Source organism: Phallusia mammillata, chromosome 2 (assembly GCF_965637545.1).
Source record: "Phallusia mammillata chromosome 2, kaPhaMamm4.hap1.1, whole genome shotgun sequence".
NCBI classification, from domain to species: Eukaryota; Metazoa; Chordata; class Ascidiacea; order Phlebobranchia; family Ascidiidae; genus Phallusia; species Phallusia mammillata.
This window is the reverse complement of record NC_137253.1, coordinates 21,824,306-21,845,109: the sequence shown is the minus strand read 5'-3', so window position 1 is coordinate 21,845,109 and position 20,804 is coordinate 21,824,306. Positions and strand designations below refer to the sequence as shown.

The window sequence follows — 20,804 nt, the reverse complement described above, 5'->3', positions numbered from 1 at the left end:
TGAAAATCTGTTTGCAGTGGAGATAATCTCATTTTTGTCAATCTGCACAAAGCAATAGAATACAAACCCAAAACATGTATCATCTGCTGATCGCGGGAATGCATTTAAATGTTCTTTTATCAGCTTGGAGTAAATCTGTTACTTGCTTTACGGTAAATGTACATTGTTCTCAACCGTACAATTTTTAAAATAAAACAACATTTTGTTCGAGTGATTTCGAGTTTATTTTTTTCGGTTTCGTGATGAATTGGTGTATTCTGGCAATTTATATTGTTGTTGATCCAGGTATGTTTGTGTCGTTTGGTTGTTTTGATAAAAATTTGCAACAAAATGAAAATCTTAGTTTTTTAGTTAGCCCCACGCCTACACGGCATGCCTTATTCAAATAGAAGCGCGAGCACAGCGTCTCCTAGTCTTGTTTAATCAAAGCGACACGGGCGCCAAAGTTATCATCGTGCTTGTTCTATTCTGCTAGAATCAACAAACACTTGTCTGAAAATCGCAATTGTGCATTGTCGTGATCCGGAGGGAAGGCACGAGTGAATGTGCAGTGATTAATTGACGGGCGCCTGTACGACCTTAATCGTCTACAGACGAGCGAGTGGTTGATATTTGTCGAGTCAACTTGTGCATATCCGACCGCCGGGCTTGTAAGCCCAGTTTATTTGCAAAACTACCGGGATTCCGACATTTCCCATAGAACGTGCAATGGCCACGCGTTCGTTGAACAAACCCCCAAAGCCCACATAGTTACTGAAATCATAAGCGAGGTGAATAGCGTCCATTGTGTCGCTTCCGCGATCTCATTGCGCCTCCATAAAACTGGCGTCATCCTTCAACTCTCTTTTTCGAAGCTCATTAGTAAAAGGTTATTTTCGCTTTTTGGTGGTTTCGATCATTTGCTATAAATCTGTTAAGTCCACAACGGGGCCCTAAAAGCATGTAATTAGTGTTTTTGATCACATTTAAATGGTTTAGAGAACGATTTTTTTGTAAGCAAATGATTTTTCCAGGCTGATTTTTGATGGAACTGATTTTTGATGGCAGAATTGTCCTTGGGCCAACGATTGCTTGTTAAATTTTGTTGCTAAACAACTGGCCAAATTTATCAACTTGCATTATTTGTGCTGCCCATTTCCTACTAAACGTGTTCCAGCACATGGGTGGGGACTTGTATACCAATTTAAAGTGTTTTATCGTGTCAAGATATATTTAAAACGAAATTTTTCGTTTGAAAAGGGCCGGTATGTCATTTATAAAGCAAGCATCTACTTCCTGTGTTTGTCCCAATAGCGATAGCGCCTTCCGGTCTGCTGTTCCTGGGCCTGTTTGCTGTGTTCACTTGTGCAAGGGTTACGCAACTTGCATAGTCCTTTTTGTGCCATCTGGAACGAGCACTGTTTGTTGGGTTCAAATAACTACATGTTTTGCCGAATTCTACTTTTCCGCATAGTGCCGCCATTGCGCCCCCTCTTAAAAGCTCTAGATCCGTGGTTCCCAACCTTACGTGGACCATGCCCCCCTACACGTAACTTTTTGACCTTGTGGCCCCTTCAAGTAATCCTGTAAGTCCTGTGGCCCCCTTAAAAAATGAAATGACAACCCGTGTTTGAATTCGGTACTAATTTCGGCTTTACACAGATCGAATAGAGTAAAAAAGAATCCGTAATCGTGAAAAACCTTAATATAGGCAAATAGTGTGTGAAATAGTCGATTAAATTAGGAAAAAAGTTATTTTGCAACATGCACATTACAAAAAGAAAATGGCTTTTTGTGGGTGTTTCTGGTGAATATACTCATGTGGCCCCCCAGAACACAGCTCGTGGCCCCCCTGGGGGGCGTTGGGAACCACTGCTCTAGGTATTTGATCACAAAAAAGATTTTTGACGTTTTTGCTATAGGTTTAAAATAATATAAAATTTAAAAATTGCTTAGGAAATGTTTTGTGTTTCTTTGCAAGTCGACGTAGACATGCTTTATTGATAAAGCATGCTTTATATTTCGATTTATCCCTTTACACATGTTTGTCTGACTCAGCAAAATACTTAAACGCAACAGGTTGTTTACTTAAAGCTACATAATTGTGACATATATTGTAAAGTAAACATAATTTTATCTTCACGAACAAGCAACCACGAGCGCAAAATTCGTTTGAGGAGAAACATTAATGCGTGTTTAAACACCGGATTGCAGCTTGGTTGAAACCGCGGCTCACACCGAAACAAAAATTTCCATCGCGTGTAAACACTTTTCCCCCACGCCGCGATGTTTCAGACAACCTCAAACCTATTACGGGAAATAGCGTACGTATGCTTGAGCGCGTTTCCCACTACAAGGATGTTTTATGCCACTTGCCGAGATTTAGCCACCAATAAAATTTCGAGCACCTCGCATCCAGGACGACCTCGCACGCTATCCGAGTTCGTCACAAAACAAGCCACGTTTATCCGTGATGTCACCGAATCAAGGCCGCTGGTGGTCCAGTCGGTTCGGTCCTGTACGCAATTGTTCCCTTGAATTGTTAATATGAGAACAAAGGCGTTGTTTCGTCCGCCTCGCCGTCAACAAGGCGGCACACGACTCTGAAGAGGTCTTTCTCAAGGTAACTAGTATATTTGGTTATTTTTCACCCACGCATGCGTCGCTATCCTGGTAGGAGACTCCACCCTACTAAGATGGGATTTTGTTGGATATTTTGTGCAATAAAGGGCATTTTGTTTGATATATAACCCACGTAAGCTCTATTGTTAATAAATAGCAAAATAAAGTTGCCACTCACGACATTTTCTACTTAAAACTTTACAGAAATTTCATTTCGGACAGCCCACGCGTTTTAGGCAACTTGCAACTGTTCAGATTGCCATTGTTCGTTTATAAAAAATTCTCTCTGTAACCGATCGTGGTTTGAAAATTCTTAGAGGGAGGTAAGTTAGTTAAACATGTTTTATTACCACATTTCACAGTTTCTTTTACGAGCTGCCACTGATAAAATATATCAGGCCAAGTCTGACACGCCAAAACAACCTTGTCTTCTGGTTAGTCACTAAAGTAACCTTCAGCACAAATAGCCTATTAAAATCTGACTGAGTATAGCAAATTCACTCACTGCTGTACAGTTTGTTTCCAGGGATCTAGTAGGCCTGTCTTATAATGCACACAAACACCTTGGCCGTAATAAATGCTACTTCTTACTAAACGCTGATGAAAATAATGTAGGCTACCAAAACACAACTAAATGTTTTATTGAAATGGTAACAAGGTGAAAATAAAGCATTGGATCATTCTCCATTTGTTTGTTTGGTGGAAGAAAGGGCAAACCACCCGCCACGTTATGAGTTCTACAGATCTTTTACGTCCCAGTCTACGCAGGATCAATCAACAGCCGTTTAATTGTCTTTATCCTCAAGGAACAAAGAAGTCTCGTGGGATTATGTAAGTAGTTATGTGTAAAGAATAAAACTTTAATATCTAAAACCAATACACTTTTAGGCAGTAAATTCGTTATCACGAGGGTTATGACTCTCTTGCCAAAACAGAGCCCAAAATAGGTCATTGGCGTATATTGTAGCCTTGATTGAACACTGAAGTTGATTTGAGCTGAAACTCATGTGACATGGTTGCAGAGGATTTCTCCACAGACTTTACATCAAATTTAGGACATTTGTTAAAATTATATGTTATTGAATCATCTAAATGCATTCTGTATACATCGGTAATGCATCAGGAATAAATAATTCTGAGAAGGTAAAAAATGACTGAAGGATGGGGCAATTGCCGATAACAACCTGGATTGAAACGATGAAATATAGGGTTGCTTCAAACGGTCTGCGACGAATTGCCGTAAAGTTTACGACCAGAAATATTTAACAGCGAACGGTGTTATTAAGCGAAAATTGACTTATGGTTCCCTAAAGGACTATTGTCATTCTCAATTTGCGTGCGATGGCATTTTACAGTGATCATTTTACGACAAAATAATTCACACGAAAATACGACAAAGTAACGTTTTTAGGTAACAACAGGAAACGACAAAACAGGTAAAATGCTCGTTATATGTAAATTGGCACAGTCGCGAAAATGTTCTTGCACTCATTGGTTCATTTCGTCGTCATCATCGCTTCCCCACCACCAAAGACGAATAGTGGCGTCCTTGCTACAACTCACGAGGTATCGGTCGGTGAACTGTGTAAAGAGCAAGAAACAAACCGATTTAGTAAAAAAAAGAAGTTACAGTGACCTAAACAAGTATGTTGTCACTGGCGGTTCCATACTGGACCCTTTTAAAGTACAAAGTAACACATGTATCGTCTATACCGCATTTACATGCAAAATATAATTTTGGGGCATATGCGACATTCTCCATACTGCAGTACACTCGGCAACCCCTGGACCGGTGAGTTTCCATGGCACCCCAAATAAATTTAGGTTTTGCACTTCAGTACAGTTCGACAGAGTTAAAACCAGTGGCCGGATTTAGCCGATTCGCACCGGTTCTATGGAAACGTCTTACGAAATTTTATCAGATCAGCGAACCGGTTAGCACTAATGGTTACTGTCCATGGACTTTTTGTAACAGAACCGGCTGACAAAAAAATTGAATCCTACCACTGATTAAAATTATTGATTTAACAAGATACTTTATATTCCAACTCTACGTAAGAAACTTAATGTTTTTTCAAAGCCCCTTTGTGGTATAAAACAAACACATAATGCAACATAACTGTCTGTATAATTGTTCACTACGCCTTCACGGTTTTTCGCATGGCGGCATTTTTTATTTTATTTCAGGGAACAGTAGCTGTTGTAATGCCAGACCGAGACTTCAATACTTGACGCACCACATATATAATTATGTATTAAAACCATTACATAAATTTGTGTTTACCTGAACTCCGGTAACTGGTGCCATGTGACCCTGCATGACACGGACGCATGTCATTGTCATCAATTCCCATTCCTTGATTGTTTTGTCGCTTTATCAAACACAAATGTAAAGTTATGCCGTTAAAAAAACTTATTTAAAAACAAGGATAAGCCAAGCAAGTTATCTACGTGGTTTCTTACTGAGAGGCAGTAAAGAATCTTCCTCCGTGAAATGCGATCTGATTAATTTGCTTGTCATGGGCTTTCACCAACTCCATTAGCCCTTCATCGCCACTTAGCGACCAAAATATCACGTAGCCGCCGAGGTCTCCGGTGACAATAAGGCTCTGCTGTCGCTATAACAATAAATCAGTATGTTAGCAAATAATTGCAATTTTCAAAACAAAATTCCCACTTAAGTAAATTAACTTTGTATGAAAAAATACAAGCCGCAATTAAACTGCTGATACCTGAATCGCATTGATCGGTGATGTATGTCCGTGAAAAGTTTTCAGCACACATCCCGTGTCTGGGTCGGACACAAACACCAACCTACATAAGAAATAAGATTATTGCTTAAATTAACATTTTGAAACCTTCCATGCAATTTTGGCACATCAAAAAAACGTTGATGTTTTTCAAAAAGTTATGTCGATTCGGTTGTAAGTTAGCATTTGCCAAACGGCGGGAAAAATACATATGTAGTTTTTTGGCGGGGGAACATAACCTCTTGCCAGTTTCGCCAATACCTGCGCCAAAAAACGACTTTAAAATCTGTCAGAGTCAAAACATTCCAGGGCAAGCACACCATTTTGCCTCCGTTTGGTTAAGGCGCAACATTACAAACTTCTCACCCTCTATTATCGAATCCCCCAAACACCCCAAAATGGGTGGTTAAAAAAATCAAAAGTTCTTGCGTATTTACACGATCCCATCCATTTTTACGAGAACAATATACTGTACCGGAAAACTGCTTAAACAACCCTATTATAATTCACATGTATGCTTTAGTTAGCAGATAATGACAGTTATAGTGAATTGCGTGCACAAAAACGTAAAAAATACTTGTCTGCTCCACCAGTGATGATTAATGCATCTTCGTAGGAAAGACAGTGGACCGCCCCTTGATGATGATCAAGAACTCTTACGCATTGGTACGTGATAACATCCCAAACCCTTATTGTGCCGTCGTGCGAACACGATACACTACAAAAAAACGCATTAGCGTTATGCGAAAACACGTTCATCCCCTACCATTCAATGCCAAGAAAACGAAGAGAATTTATTGATTTGTGAACTATTTATGGTAAATACGGTAGGTTTTTATTGTTCTGGGAGTAAATATCAGCACGATTGTTTGGGAAAACGGTTTTTAAAACTTCGAGAAAAGTTATATATCTGCAAAGGAGTAAACGAGAGAAAATGCCTGGCGACCTCTGATCTAGCATTCCAAATCCAAACATGTTGGATAAAAACAATGTTTCGTACATGTATTTAGTATCCACTGCTACAGCTGACACTGTATCCGTGTGGTCATCCAAACACTGTATTTGCTTTCCAGTAACGCTGTCCCACACTGAGACGCTGGTGTCCCACGATGCAGCATACAGCTTTCGGCACTTTGCACTGGACATCACACCAATACCCAAAACGCTACCTACAACAAGCAAAAAATAAGTGGATACAGTGATGATGGTTTAATCCTCAAATACACACTAGCACTGAATTTAGCTTTACTTTTAATCGTACGTACTATGTTACACATAACACAGACAAAGTTGACTCTATCAGGTGTGACACGTGGTGATATATGTATTGCTAAATTATAATTATATTTTACATTCTAAATTGAATTTATCCTATTTGGTGGAAGAAAACACAGTTGTAAGTGTCGCCAAATAAGATTGATGGCTCTTATATACCTTTAAGGCAGTCTTCCATCTTCATAAAACACTCTCCGGTGTCGGACCAAATTCGTATTCTTCTGTCAAGTCCGCCCGAAAAAATCCGTTTCCCTTTGCACATCACGCAAGTAACTGGTCCACGGTGGGCCTAATCAATTTATTATGTTTTTTTAATTGTGTTGTCGAACACATAGACTTCTTTATACTCCTTACTTCAAGAATTTGCACTCTTCGCACTGGATGTATGACACTATTGACCAACCAAACCCTGCAAAACAATCGATACTTTACCGAGTTCAAGTAAACATAGCAAACGAATAAAAGTTGTTTTGTTAACATTTATTCTGTATGGTGTAGCGAAGAGAACGTATATTGCAAAACTATATGTTTTACCGTCTTAATGTTGTTACCTATCACGATTATCCTGCGGTAATCTGTAGTCGACACAAAAGAACTCGTTTCTTTTGGCCATACTCTCTGCCTCCTCCTCGGAAAAAAGCTCATCATACACATCAACGTCAAAGCAACGGTCGCTGCGCCTTGATACTGATTCTATGTCGTTTGTTGGAAGTTCTGGTGGCATATCAAAACCTCAGTAACTTTGGTTAATAATGTTGCAGTAAATAATGTAGGATTGGGTGAGTTTACCACGTAAAAACTATCTCGATTTGGCTATAAGTTGTCTATGTGAAGGTTAAAGTATTTCTGTACAGGCTATAGGAAGTTTTACAAAAAGTGATATTTAAAAACATTCACATTTCACAGGAAAACCACAGACTGGGGGAAAAAACAAATCAAGACTGAGAAAACACAACATGCAGTGCCCAATCTACAAATAAATTACAGGAAAAAATATTCAAATATCCAATAAACGCAAAACAAATGGCACACACTCACATGTTCTAACAACCTTTGCTAAAGGCACTACAGCAACTATGAACTCTAACATTGCTATGTCAAGCAGCTACACCACCCCAGCCTCGACCTTCTTTTATATTTTTCCACATTTCAAGAAATCCACCACCCGCAGGGTTATCTTTAGGTGGTAAAATAGCTGGAGAAACTGGTATTAATTTTTTATTTGCCTCCACAGTATCTGCTGTCTCCTCAAGGTCTACTTCTTCTGTTACCCCATACAGGAAAATGGATGTTTTTAAATAAAAGAAAAATTAAGTACAAGTAGATTTACAAAAAAAAAAACTTACCTAGATACCTTCCAAATTTTTGCTTTGATGGTAGAACTAAAATAAAACAACAAAAACTTTAAACAAGTTTAAAATTTAAGATAATGACATTTGGTATCTTGCATTTCTTTTTTGTGGCAGCAGCAGTATTTTTCAACTTTGAATATGAAGTGTAGCCTTTGTATTTTTCTGTCAAACTCCACGGAGTGTCAGTTTCCACAGATGACTTTGTTTCTTGAATAAATAAAAGTGATAATTTTCCAAGATGTTATGTAAATGGATAGTGAAAGAGTTATTACAATAATTTAGTGGGTGGGTTTTGGAAAGCTGCTTGATGACAAAAGTAGATTTCAAATCATGTGAATGGTACTACATACATTTATGACTTTGAAGGCAAACTTGGGTGGCGTCATGCAAATTTATGATTTAGATAAACATTTGGGATTATTTTCTGCAACAGTGCAGAAATGAATACCTTCTTTTGATTCTCCTGTTTTGGGAACTGCTGCCGCAATTTTGTCAGCATTGAAATGAAACCTCTGATGAAGTTCGATGTAGGCCTGCCTCCAATCTAGGGTTTCATTGTGTGCAGCTGTTTGCTCAATTAGTTTGGTCAAATGTGGAATGCTGTACATTTTCCCTGAAAATAATAGACATCCTGGTTATTATAAAGCAAATTACATCCCGGAATAACAGCTTCCTACCAATTTCTTCACATTTGTTTTTCCACAATGCATCACTGTTAACCAAAGCACACCATCTTTTACAGACAAGGCCAGCAGCCAACAGGTCAATGAGTGTAAGGTATTCAAAAACATTCACCCAGAATTGGTCAGGAAGAAGCTGGGCATTAATTTCTCCAAGATTTGCTGTAAAACATAAAATATTAAATTACAGAAGTTAAGTTCAATATTGTGAGCGCATACCTTCATTTATCCTTTCCTTGATGCAGTCTGCCACAAATTTCTCAAATGAACCATCACTGTATTTAAATAATTGTAGTAATAATCGAACATAAATGTGTTCCTGCCAATTTGTGGCCCACTGTATAACAATAACATATTAGTGTCATACTTAAAATGTCAGTAGTAAACATTCGTACATTCCATATTTGGGTCAATTGCTGCCGAAAGCCTTCTTTTAACTGATTGGTTTTAGCAGGTACTTGAGCTTTTTCAGAGGACCATAGTTTTGAGGGTTTGTAAAGTTGAGTAGATGTGGGAAGCGGGATTTTGTTTCTTTGATGATCTAATCTATGCATAAAAAAATGTACACATTATATAGCAGGGATGGCCAGACCTGCTTCACGCTCGAGCTGCATGTCACATAACTTAGTTTTAAAAGAGCCGCAACACAAAAAAATCAAAAAACGAATTTATTCACTCACAACGAAGTGTATGCTCTCAAATAATGATTATTGTTGTATGGCAGTGGTTCTCAAACTTTTTTGACCGCGACCCAAATCTGAGTTATATGAACATCTCACGACCCAAGCTTCAAACATCAAATAATGTATTTTCTTCTGATATGCATGAAAAAAGACGCAGACAGCCAGTTGTAGTACACAGTACTATGAAACAATGATTGATTTATCGTAGCGTGTTTCATTAAATTGAAATTTTTCCTTCATAAATCTTCAATGCACGGCTCTATTTTTCATTCAAGAGACCACTTAATATTTATATTAAGTAAAAGGTCTGTGATTCGACTTTTAACTGTCCTGTTCGACAACGAAACGGACTGCAATTTCGAGGCCACGTCGTCGCAGCATAGCATGCCAAAATGGCTGCAGGCTTAACGAGGTCGATTCGTTCGACAACACTACATAACACAACACACATCGTGGCTTTGCAGCATGATCGTTGATAGAAGTGAATCCCAAATCTAAACATGTTTCCTTGTACGAATACTTGTCCTATTATTCCCCGTGTTACTACGTTACAATCGCCATGTGCGTGACAGTAAAGTTGGAAGCCTATTGTCGTCTGTATATGGTAATGATTGGTTCATTTTACTGTACAACGTGGTCGAGTGAGTTGACTTTGCTACTGCATTAAGTAAGTTTGTTTGTGTTTACTTAATGCAGTAATAGTTTGTTCAGAATTGAATCACTATAGCGCGACCCATTTTTTGACCCTGCGCGACCCATGTTTGGGTCGTGACCCATACTTTGAGAACCACTGTTGTATGGTGATACTGTGTGTCTCCATCTGGGCTGCAAGGTGTTTGAAATTAGGATGATATGATGGGAAAGTTGCAATACAAATGTAAAATGTGTTTAATGTCTGCCTTGACTTACAGCTTAAATCTAAAAATATATTTGACTACAATGCACAATCTAACACGCTTCTGTGCTTTTCGGTTGGTTTTCGGAATGTACATTGGTTATGACAAACAGTCAGTCTATTGTTAATATGTGATAGAATGCATTGTTTTATCATCTGGTCAAACAACTGCAAGATGGGGAATGCATGTGCAGCATCAAAGAGCCACAATCAAAGGCTCAATGAGCCGCATGCGGCTCGGGAGCCGCAGTTTGGCCACCCCTGTTATATAGTTTATTCCAATCACAATTTTTGTGTACTACCTGTGCAGAAATTCACTTCCTGCTTTGCTTTGGCTGGTCATGAATCCACCAAGGTGTTTCGGTTTCCCATCATGACCAAAGAAGTCACCGAGATTGACATCCAGGGGAGTAACATGACTCTGATAATCAAATTCTTCATTAACAGAATCAGCAGGGCCCATTGTCCATAAAGATGTAGTAGATTCGGGTCGTGATATTTGTTCTAGATTTTTGTTGCTAGCAAACAAAACAAAAATGGTCAGTTCAGATGTTTTGCTTTCATAAAGAATTTTAATTGTGTTTTATATTTGATTTTTTTAAATATACATATATTGAGTTGTTTTCACCTTTGACATGTTTCAGATTGATGTTGTTTTGCTCTTGACAATGTATTATTATGAGCAGGTGTTTTTACAGTCGATTTCTCTTCAGTTCCGGGTAAGAATATTGTCTCTGGGTTGACCTCTTCAATAGGAGATAAACTTGGTGCAACAGAGTGAATAGATGCCACTGAAGTATTGGATAAGATTTTGCTTTCATTTTTAACAACGGCATGTGCACCCAAACTGGATTTGGCAACAGAAAGATGAACATTTGCATTCGGTGAAGCATGATTTTGTTCATTAACAGCGGACAAGTTTTTAAGGCTAGTTGAAATTTGATCAAAGTCTTCATTAATGGTTCTGTCAATTTTCTTTGATACTGCCCGATGCAATGGAGGTTTGTCACTACTGACATTTTGTTTTACTGACAGTGATATTGGACTTGAAGCTGTTTGTTTATCAATCATATCATTTGACTCACCTTCCACACACTTGGAAAGTTTGTCAGGACTAATTGACGCTTCAAAGGTTGTGCGCAAAGTGTTAGTGGTTGAGGTAAATCTTTGACCTGCTTTAACTTTTTTCATTGGGTAAACTTCCTTGTAACTTGCAATGAAGTCCCTGTGAAATATGGATTCAACTGCCATGCTAACACTACGCAATTGAGATTTAGTTAGGCGATGAATCAGACCAGAAAAAAGAATTCTTTGTTGCCATGCCTGCCAGCTTTGAAACCATGTGCAGACAGCTTGAATCTTTTGAGCATTTTCCTCAAAACTATTTCTGTCATCTGGAGGTAAGAGGGTCAAAGCATTCCGTCTGCTCCGATCTTTTGCTATGGTTTTGCTTGTAGGCGATGAATAATATGCTTTACTTTTTGTCAAAACGTATTCCCGTAATGGTTCCATACTATTTTGCACAAACTCGTTTACATGAGTTTATCGGCTGTTTTCGCTTCAGGCAGCAATGCCATGGCTTCTGTTGTTACCCTGACGCCCATTCTTAAAGTTACGATATAATTTTATGTGTACGACAAACGTACGAAAGTAATAGTTTGTTACTACAAAGTTATAAATTATTATTGTTATGATATAGAAGTAAAGCCTCAGTTCGTTTATGTTTGTTCACATGGCAAATATGCGCTAATCTTCTGTCGGACATCGTCTGTCTCTTCAATATTTTTCGTCTTGGATCGGTTGTTATGTTGCACGGTTGAGCAGTTGCAGCAGCAACCACGCTAGCTACGTGGTATGCTTGCTGCATTGTTGTTTGAATTTGAATGCACTTACACTGCGAGTGTAATTCTTTTAGAGCATGCGTGTGTGTCTATTCGAATTAAAAGATGTATGGAATTTATAATTGGCGCTTAGGGGCACTTCAGTAATAGAGAATTTTTTTATTTGCTGCCTTGAAGTTTATAATTATGTTGCAGCTGATTGCCAAGTGTCCCACTTTGGTTCTCTTATTTTGATACTAATGAGGGGAAAATTTTACATAACTAATGTTGGAAAGGTCCCAGAAAATATCTTGCATCAGCATATTGTTTTTTTGCTGGGTTTTGCTATCTACTAATAATGTGATTCATAACCCATTAACCACATCACTTTTCTTTTTTGCAGACATTTTGGTAACGTGTCAATTGCTTGTTATTGATTTGTGTTATTACATTAAGAATAATGTCTCGTGTTGATCGTTTGTTATTGAATGATCCTGGGCAATGTGTGGATGAGATGCTTCAGAGCATTTCTATGCAAAACCCTGGGCAACGACTGTTAAAGGGTCATAGGGTGGTGATTCGTGAAGATGTGGAAAATTTTCGTAAAAAAGGCTTGGTTTCTCTGGTTTGTGGAGGAGGATCTGGACATGAGCCATTTGCTGCTGGATTTGTGGGTGAAGGTATGCTTACTGCTGCGGTGGCTGGTTCTATATTTGCATCCCCACCCCCAAATGATATTCTAGCTGCTATCAAAGCTGTTGCGTCACCCGCTGGTGTACTTCTTATTGTTGCCAACTACACTGGAGATCGCTTGAACTTTGGTATTGCTCTTGAAAGGGCACTGGCTTTAAAATTAAAAGTGAAGATGGTGGTGGTTGGTGAAGATTGTGCTTTAGAAAGTCAAGATAAAACAGCTGGTAAACGTGGTCTTGTAGGAATTGTAGCAGTTATGAAGATTGCTGGAGCCTTGTCTGAAATGGGGAAGTCTTTGGATTATGTTGTTCAAGTGGCTACAAGAGCAGCATCCGCAATGGGCACAATTGGTGTCAGTTTAGGTGGGTGTTCTGTTCCTGGCAGTGGAAGCTCATTTGTTTTGGACCCTACTGAAATGGAACTTGGTTTGGGGGTACATGGGGAGGCAGGTATAAAAAGACTAAAGATTCTTTCTGCTGACGATACTATTGTTGCAATGATTAATCACATGACAAATCCTCAAAATGCTAGTCACATTAGGTTGCAGGAAGGTGACCAAATTAGTTTGATTTTTAATAACTTGGGAGGCCTTTCTGTTTTGGAAATGCATGTTTTGGCCAGAAAAGCTATTCTTTTCCTGAAGGAAAAATTACTTACTGTTGTCAGAGTTTATTTTGGCCATCTCATGACATCTTTGGATATGTCTGGTTTCAACTTAAACATTTTGAAATTGGATGAGGAAATTTTAATATGCCTTGATGCCAGTACGAATGCTCCGAATTGGCCTACATTATGTAAATCTCAGGTCACTGGCTATGACATAAATAGCATTTCGTTATATTTGGCAGCTAAAGAAGATGCAGATTTTGATTCAGAACAGAAAGAGCAGGTGGATGCAGCATGTGATCCAACTATAAATGCAGTATTGAAAGCCATTACCAATGCTTGTCAGGCACTGATTGCAAATGAAGTTCAACTAAATGAGTTGGACACACTAGCTGGTGATGGTGACTGTGGTTCTACCATAAAAAGGGGGGCAACAGACATTCTAGATAAATGTGAAACTTGGAAAGCTTTGTCCATAGACAAAATTTTGTTAAATATAGCTAGCAGCGCTGAGGAGACCATGGGAGGTGCATCTGGTGGTTTATATAGCCTATTTTTTACTGCTGCAGCTGGATTAGCCAAGGATTTAAATATGGCTACAATTTGTGACTGTCTCCAAGCTGGGGTAAATGCAGTTTCCAAATATGGCGGAGCAGAGCCTGGTGATCGCACAATGCTTGATGCGCTGACAGCTGCCCATTCTTCTTTACAGAATCAAATCAAGAAAAAAAGCAGTCCAAAGGAAGTTGCAAAAGTTGTCAGCAAAGCATGCTGTGATGCTGCTGAATCCACTGCCAACATGAAAGCAAGAGCCGGTAGGGCCAGCTATGTTGCTTCCAACCTGTTGGCAAAGCCTGATGCTGGTGCAGTTGCAGTTTCAATCTGGATTGAGGCATTTGCCAAAACTTTAGCAGTTTAACAAAAAACATGCATTTGGATCATGCCTGGTTGTATTATTTTATCTTTTTATGATTTGTGATTGCTGCAAGTGTAAGTTCTGATCAGTCTTCATTGTGTAACCTTTATGTGTTTTGTTTTGCAATATTTTTTAAATCCCTAGTTGCTTAATTTATATGTTCTCAGATTTTAATTTGTGGTGGTGCTTATGGAAATGTTCCCTGAATTTTCATTTGTTGTTGCATTTTATTTATTTTTAACAACAGTGTAATTACCATGATCCAGAGTGAAGTGCTCAGGGTTGAAGTAAAGAATATTGTGCTCAGGTGCCAAAATCTATGAATGCAGAATAGTTAGTTTTGAAATATTGCGGTATTCTTATTTTTTACCAAAGATGGAACGTGTATGGCTTAGTTTGTACTGTAAAAGTTAAAAAATATATTTATGTTGCATGGGAAAAAAACTAAAAAGATTAAGTATTGTTTTATTATTATTGACATTACCTTACCAACATGCCAAAAGGATTGTGCTTAATTTTTATCAATATAAACTATTCTTTAGGTTGGTTTAATAAAATCTTGTTTTATTTCCAAAATGGCCAAGCCATACTGTCTTTGCTCTGCACAAGATGAGTTGTATCAGGTTCCAGCCAACTTTGTTAAGGAAATTGAAAAACATTTCAGTATTGTATGGAATGAAGAGTTTAATTCAAACTCCGAAGTTTATTCCGACAAAATTGTGGCTATTTTTTCCATTCACCAGCAGCCTAAGGTGACCAAACAATTTAAGTTACTTGCAATATTTTTGTGTGTATGTGTTTCTGTTAAAAGACTAATGTAGTTGTACAGAGTTACAACATATCACTGACTGTTTTTGACCTAATATTAAGTATTAATAGAACTGGTGATAAAATGTAACAATCAATTGCCTTTAATTTAACAGATTACCAAAGAATTAATAGATAGACTTCCAAAACTAAAAATAGTAGCAGTTGCTGCTGCAGGTTACAATCATATTGATGTGCAAATGGTCCGATCTTATGGTGTAAAAGTTTCCAACGCACCTAAAGTGTTGGATGAAACTGTTGCAGACCTGGCAGTGGCGTTAATTTTAGCAGCTGGCCGAAACCTAATAAATGGTAAGTCACTACCACACTAATGTTTGGTATGTTATTGGTTTCAATTTAGTTTCCACTTTTTTGTTTCATTTTCATGAACAGGTGTAAAACTTGCAATGTCACCAAGTACCACATTTTTTCCAAAAAATGATGTGGCTAAAGGTGTATTTGGGACCACTTTAGGTATTGTTGGAATGGGAGGTATTGGATACAAAGTTGCTTTTAGGGCAAAAGCCTTCAACATGAAAGTGTTGTACAACAACCGCAGTCGCAGGTTTGTGTTTTACCGTTGTGATTGTTAAACTCTTTGCCCAACGTTTAGATTTTATAGGAGTGTAAAGGATGAAGAACAAGTGGGCGCAACATATTTCTCATCGTTGAATGAAATGTTACCATTATGTGATTATGTATTGGTTGCCGTAAATGTTACACCAGAAACTAGGAAAATTATGGGCTGGAAGCAATTCGAATTGATGAAGACGTCTGCAACGTTGCTTAACGTCTCTAGGGGTGAGCTTTCATTACTATTGTTGCAACAGATTGGAAGTGCAAGTTTGTACCAGTTTGCTGCTAGTACTCGCGCATCAGCGACTACTGTGTACACACTTGGTGATAATTAACTAACTTTAACCTGTGTAGATCAAATTAATGTCTGTGCCATTTAGGTGTTACTGTCGACCAAGAAGCTCTTGTTAAAGCATTAAATTGCGGCGAAATACATTCCGCTGCCTTGGATGTGACTGATCCTGAACCGTTGCCACGTAACCACCCGCTTTTAACAATGAACAACGTTATTATTTCACCGCATTGTGGAAGTGCTACGGAAATGGCTCGTTTGGCAATGATAGGAAAGGCAGTAGAAAATGCGGTTGCTGCTGTTGAAGGAACTCCCCTTCCCTCAGAAGTTTGTGATTAACCAACAACTCAATTACGTTGGCTTCTGGCGATTAAATTAATTTAAAGGTTCTAACCTAATTTTTAGTGCCATTTTTAATCGGCGAACCGTGCATCTGGCGTCATAATTTTCATTTATCTCAATGTTTTTCTATTATGCGCATATTTTTCGATGTCATTATCATTTTCATCATAATAACCAGTGGCGTTTGGTGCAATCCTAAATGTTGCAATATTGAAATAGGTTCCCTATTTTAACAAACACGTGTTGTTTCTTTGTTTTGTTCAAATCAAGTTTATTAGTTCCGTTCGTTGAAAAAAGGTGTGGTTTATTTAAATTATAGTGATGCACCAAAACAACTAAATTAGGTGCGGGCTGAAACTTGTCATTAGGCCAAGTCAACGGATCGTTTGTGAGGCCTCGAGTTTTGCTGCCAAAGTAAACAATTGTGCTACTACCATAGAATAATTGAATCGCATGTATTCGGCGAAAAAGGCACTTATGCTTTGAAGCATAGCTTCTCCAACTGTGTTGGGGTTTCGGGTCGAAATAAAACTTTGGGGTCGCGAAACATCATGCGTTTTTATGTCATTGTCACAATAAATGGTATACGTGCGTAAATTTATTGTTTAAACATCATTCACGTGTATAGGCTATACCCATCGAGGGGTCCCGTAGAAATTTCAGAAACTTTGAGAAGCCCTACTTTAAAGTATGTGCGCAAACCTTGAAAGATTCGGTTTTAGTCGAATCGCAACAAATTATTTGGTCAAAACCGAATTTTCGAAGATAGTCGCTGATTTGGCCGAATATCGGCAAACTCAAGCTTTCGGTCGTTTTTTTCAAACCTCTCAATTTACACTCGTGCCAGATAGGTATCTGAGCTTCGTTTAGCAAATACAGATTCATGGGGACCCATAGGTTTCTGCTTGGCGGGGACATAACATTTTATGAAAGAAATCCACATGAATAATAATGGAAATCAGGTGTGCAAAAAAGAAAGTACGTCCTGATGCTTAGTCCCTGGTACCTCTGACGTAGTACAAGCGTTTTTTACACCAAATAAACTAAACGTGCCATAAGCGTTTGTTTCGACACCTTGATGCCACAGTTTTTCAGGTGTTAACTTAAAACGTATGAAGAACGTTGTCGACTGCATGGGTGACTGCATACGGATTTTTTTCACAAGGTTCGAACCCAGGACCCGGAGACGAATCCCGATCAGGAATTTTATGTCTGTATGTGGGTCAGCGCCGGACCATTTTTACCAAAATATGAATCGTCGCATTGCAACACCCCCTAATAGTGTTTGCAACCTGTGTGAACTATTAATGACATTTATATAAGTAAGTCCTACTGTATAGGCTATATATATATAGCTGATCAGGTAGGGTTGCTGGTCAGGTTGACGTCGAACTTTTTGCCTGAATATAAAAAGTATATTTAACTCTGTAAGTTCTTGCCGGTATAAGCTGCTGCTCGTCTGAGCTTGTCCGATTATTAGAATGGCGTTAGAACCTTAAAGTTAGTTGTTTTTTTAATTTGAGGAAGAACAGAATAAAACGCGGTATACAGTGAGCGTGTAATCGTTACATCGCATGTGAGTACAGTGAACAAGGTGATGATGACGTATCTGTACAAATGTGCAAAATATGTTAGGTAACGACACGTGGCAATTGAATTCGAGTGTGTCCACTTTTTGGGCCTATTTTTTCGGTTGGTCGAAACATGGAAAACTATACCCTGCGTTATGTGCACTCTCTGTAAATTCTTTGATGTTATACCTGAACTTATAGATGTAAAATCGTAACACACTTCATTTACATGTTAGCTAGCTTTTATTTTTTGTAAAATTGTATGATTAATCACAAGTCGCATCCACTTCTGGCACACAATGAAAGTGCGTCGTCAGCTTCTTTCACTCCATGCTTTTTAGCGTGCTTCAATAGTTTTGTTGGTTCCCTAAAAAGGAAAGTCATTTTAACAAGCTCAAAAATGAAAAACTTCTTGCTTGCAACAAGTTTTACAAACCCGTATTTGAGCCCAGCGGCATGTCCATGAATGTGCCCCACTGCTAGATTGAATGAAGCCTCGGGGTGTCCTTGTCTGGCCGCGTGCCTACAACGACAAGGAAAGGGTTATAGCTGCCCTAATTTCCCCTTATTGTTGCACAGTTGAGTTGAGTATATTTCGCTTGGTAAAAGAAAACATTGGACACAACAAAGCATGGTTTGCTCCATTAGTATGTACAGGCAGGTTTTTTTAAGGTTTGGTTTGGGTGACCGCTAAGTAGTTTTAAGAGAGCGCAAGTGTTTCATTTAAATACCAAAAACTGTAGTTGTAGTTGCAAGTCTAAATTTTGGGAAACCGCTGGAGAAACACCTTAAAAAAACACTGTGTACAGGCACTATCGATTGCTTGTCCATTTTGTCATGGTTCGTTCTGTACCAGCGGTTCTCAAACTGAGCTCCTCGGTCCTTAGGAGTGTGCCAAACGATTTCAGAGGGATCGTGAGAAGCTGAAAGTGTTTCTACAATCTAATGTTATATTAAATACTGGGACTAAAGGAGTCTGCTGGTGTCGGTTCTTGACTATATTTTCAAGTTACGAAAAACACCAATTGTTTGCATACAATTTTATTGTTGTTTTAGTGGTGTTTAAGACGTCATAAAAACATTCCCACGTGAGGTAATCTTACGAAACTAAATTATCCGGAAGGAATGTTGTGGAAATATTTTCGCAAGGAATAAATTTAGTTGTTAACTTCAGGTTTTGTATTGCAAATTTATTTTAAGTTATACATAAATATATTTTGCTTGCACCGCGAGTGCTCGGGAATATTGCTAAGCGACCGTTATGACAAAAAAAATTAGTAAGTTAGAGAACCACTGTTCTAAGCAGGGAGTCGAACCGGAACTGAACCCGAACCCGCGAACCGGTTTGAGCGGTTAATTTCATTAAACCCGAACCCGAACCGCTAATTACGATTTTCTAAAAACCCGAACCGGAGTTGAACCCTATGTTTTGTTTGGCGTTGGATCCGAACCGGAACTGAACCAGTAAAAAATGCAGTCTGTTTTATATTTTGCGTTTTTTTTCAAAATAGCGTACTTAAGAATACGCGAGATAACACTTATAGGGCGTGTCAAAAATAACTAAATGTGGTCAAAACGGTCAAAAATCTTGTGGGGTTTGATAAGAGCGGGGAAGTTGATAGGTAGAATTAAATTGAAACGAATGAAAGTTTGAACCGGTTTAAAAACCGCAAACCGGTTCGGACCGGATAATTTGCCCAAACCGGAACAAAACCCGAACCCGAAAATACACATTTTTAAAAACCTGAACCGAACCCTTAAAAACAAAACGAAGTGAACGCGAACCGAACCTGAACCCGTATGACAAGCGGTTCGACTCCCTGGTTCTAAGGGTGAACAAAACATGTTAGTTGACTTAGAATTAAGACTATGGCGAACATGTGTACTTACTTGAACCACTTCATCGCCAAAGTTTCGTTTTTATTGATGCCACGTCCAGTTAGATACCTTTGACCGACTACATGTTGAGCTGATGCGTAGCCCAGGTGCGCATATCCCTTGGCAACGTGGAAATGCAACGATTCGTAGTAATAATAAGAGTAGTAAGCCAGGAACACAACTGAAATTATAGCTGTCACCTGCAACGACATTTAATGAAGTCATGTTTTGCGGAAACTTGTGATCTACCGTACCTACCTCCAATGCTTTACAAAGACGAGTGTCTTCTTTTAGTTCATGTATTTGGAAGACTGCGTTTCCGTATCTTACAAGGTTACCTATTCGCTGTGCATTTTTCTTCTTTCTAGGCTCGTCAATGGTGACGTAACTTGCTGACCTACGTCTCATGATAAACGCACTAAATTAACTCAAAAAAGTCGGTCGTATTCAAATTCAACTTGTTTATCTTCAGCGATGATGAAATTCAAATATGAAATATTCACCAAAGTAAATTTTTTTGTGTCTGAAAAAGGGGTTATGTTTTATCTCATAATAAAAAATTAATGGGTTTTATATTGCGTACTGCTTTAAATTATTAATGTCATTTCATTGAGGCGTGCTGTATTCACACACTCGACTTGTACCACGTTTATTTGTGCAAAACAAAACCCATTGTTGATCACAATGGAATTAACTTAACAATACTTTGCTGTGTAATTCCTGCACACATATATTTGTTCAATGGTGGCAAATAACACTTTAAGCCCCAAGCGGACCTTGACCATCTTCCAGCGATGTGTGATCCGTTTGGAGATAATTTTCCGGAAATACACTGAACTGTCCGCAGAGGTTGTGAGTAGTGTAGATTTACCGTTTTTTGTTTGTTTTTACATGAATGTTATTTGTAGCATTGCTGATTTTGCTCAAGTTTAACTGAATGTCATAATTAATTATGACGACCTACATAACGACCTCGTTATTAAGCTTGAAATACGCAAACTTGTTTTCCAAAAAACTTCTTTTTTTATGTTTTCACAAAATAGGAAATGTTTACATATCATAAAAAA

At 38.4% G+C, this 20,804-nt stretch overlaps 4 protein-coding genes across 4 annotated transcripts; 2 read left to right on the top strand and 2 right to left on the bottom strand.

The window, feature by feature from the left end:
* Positions 1 to 3,990: 3,990 nt before the first annotated feature.
* On the bottom strand, positions 3,991 to 12,011 carry LOC145212214 (uncharacterized). The gene is made up of 18 exons (XM_080080256.1): positions 10,865 to 12,011; positions 10,539 to 10,754; positions 9,054 to 9,204; positions 8,878 to 8,995; positions 8,656 to 8,820; positions 8,427 to 8,591; positions 8,075 to 8,185; positions 7,973 to 8,008; positions 7,753 to 7,890; positions 7,178 to 7,340; positions 6,981 to 7,035; positions 6,786 to 6,915; positions 6,352 to 6,520; positions 5,929 to 6,069; positions 5,334 to 5,415; positions 5,065 to 5,219; positions 4,886 to 4,973; positions 3,991 to 4,182 (listed from the first exon to the last, which is right to left on the bottom strand). The coding sequence occupies exons 1-18, from the start codon at positions 11,746 to 11,748 to the stop codon at positions 4,090 to 4,092; spliced, it is 3,060 nt and encodes a 1,019-aa protein (XP_079936382.1). The 5' UTR covers positions 11,749 to 12,011; the 3' UTR covers positions 3,991 to 4,089.
* A 358-nt stretch (positions 12,012 to 12,369) lies between these two features.
* Positions 12,370 to 14,813, top strand: LOC145212206 (triokinase/FMN cyclase-like). The gene has a single exon (XM_080080247.1). The coding sequence runs from the start codon at positions 12,517 to 12,519 to the stop codon at positions 14,272 to 14,274; it is 1,758 nt and encodes a 585-aa protein (XP_079936373.1). The 5' UTR covers positions 12,370 to 12,516; the 3' UTR covers positions 14,275 to 14,813.
* LOC145212212 (putative 2-ketogluconate reductase) lies at positions 14,807 to 16,885 on the top strand. Its single transcript, XM_080080254.1, has 5 exons — positions 14,807 to 15,023; positions 15,195 to 15,390; positions 15,472 to 15,643; positions 15,701 to 15,879; positions 16,035 to 16,885. The coding sequence occupies exons 1-5, from the start codon at positions 14,847 to 14,849 to the stop codon at positions 16,283 to 16,285; spliced, it is 975 nt and encodes a 324-aa protein (XP_079936380.1). The 5' UTR covers positions 14,807 to 14,846; the 3' UTR covers positions 16,286 to 16,885.
* A 1,126-nt stretch (positions 16,886 to 18,011) lies between these two features.
* Positions 18,012 to 20,287, bottom strand: LOC145212213 (uncharacterized). The gene is made up of 4 exons (XM_080080255.1): positions 19,996 to 20,287; positions 19,750 to 19,937; positions 18,296 to 18,382; positions 18,012 to 18,226 (listed from the first exon to the last, which is right to left on the bottom strand). Exons 1-4 carry the CDS (start codon positions 20,143 to 20,145, stop codon positions 18,130 to 18,132), a joined length of 522 nt encoding a protein of 173 aa, XP_079936381.1. The 5' UTR covers positions 20,146 to 20,287; the 3' UTR covers positions 18,012 to 18,129.
* Between the last annotated feature and the right edge of the window lie 517 nt (positions 20,288 to 20,804).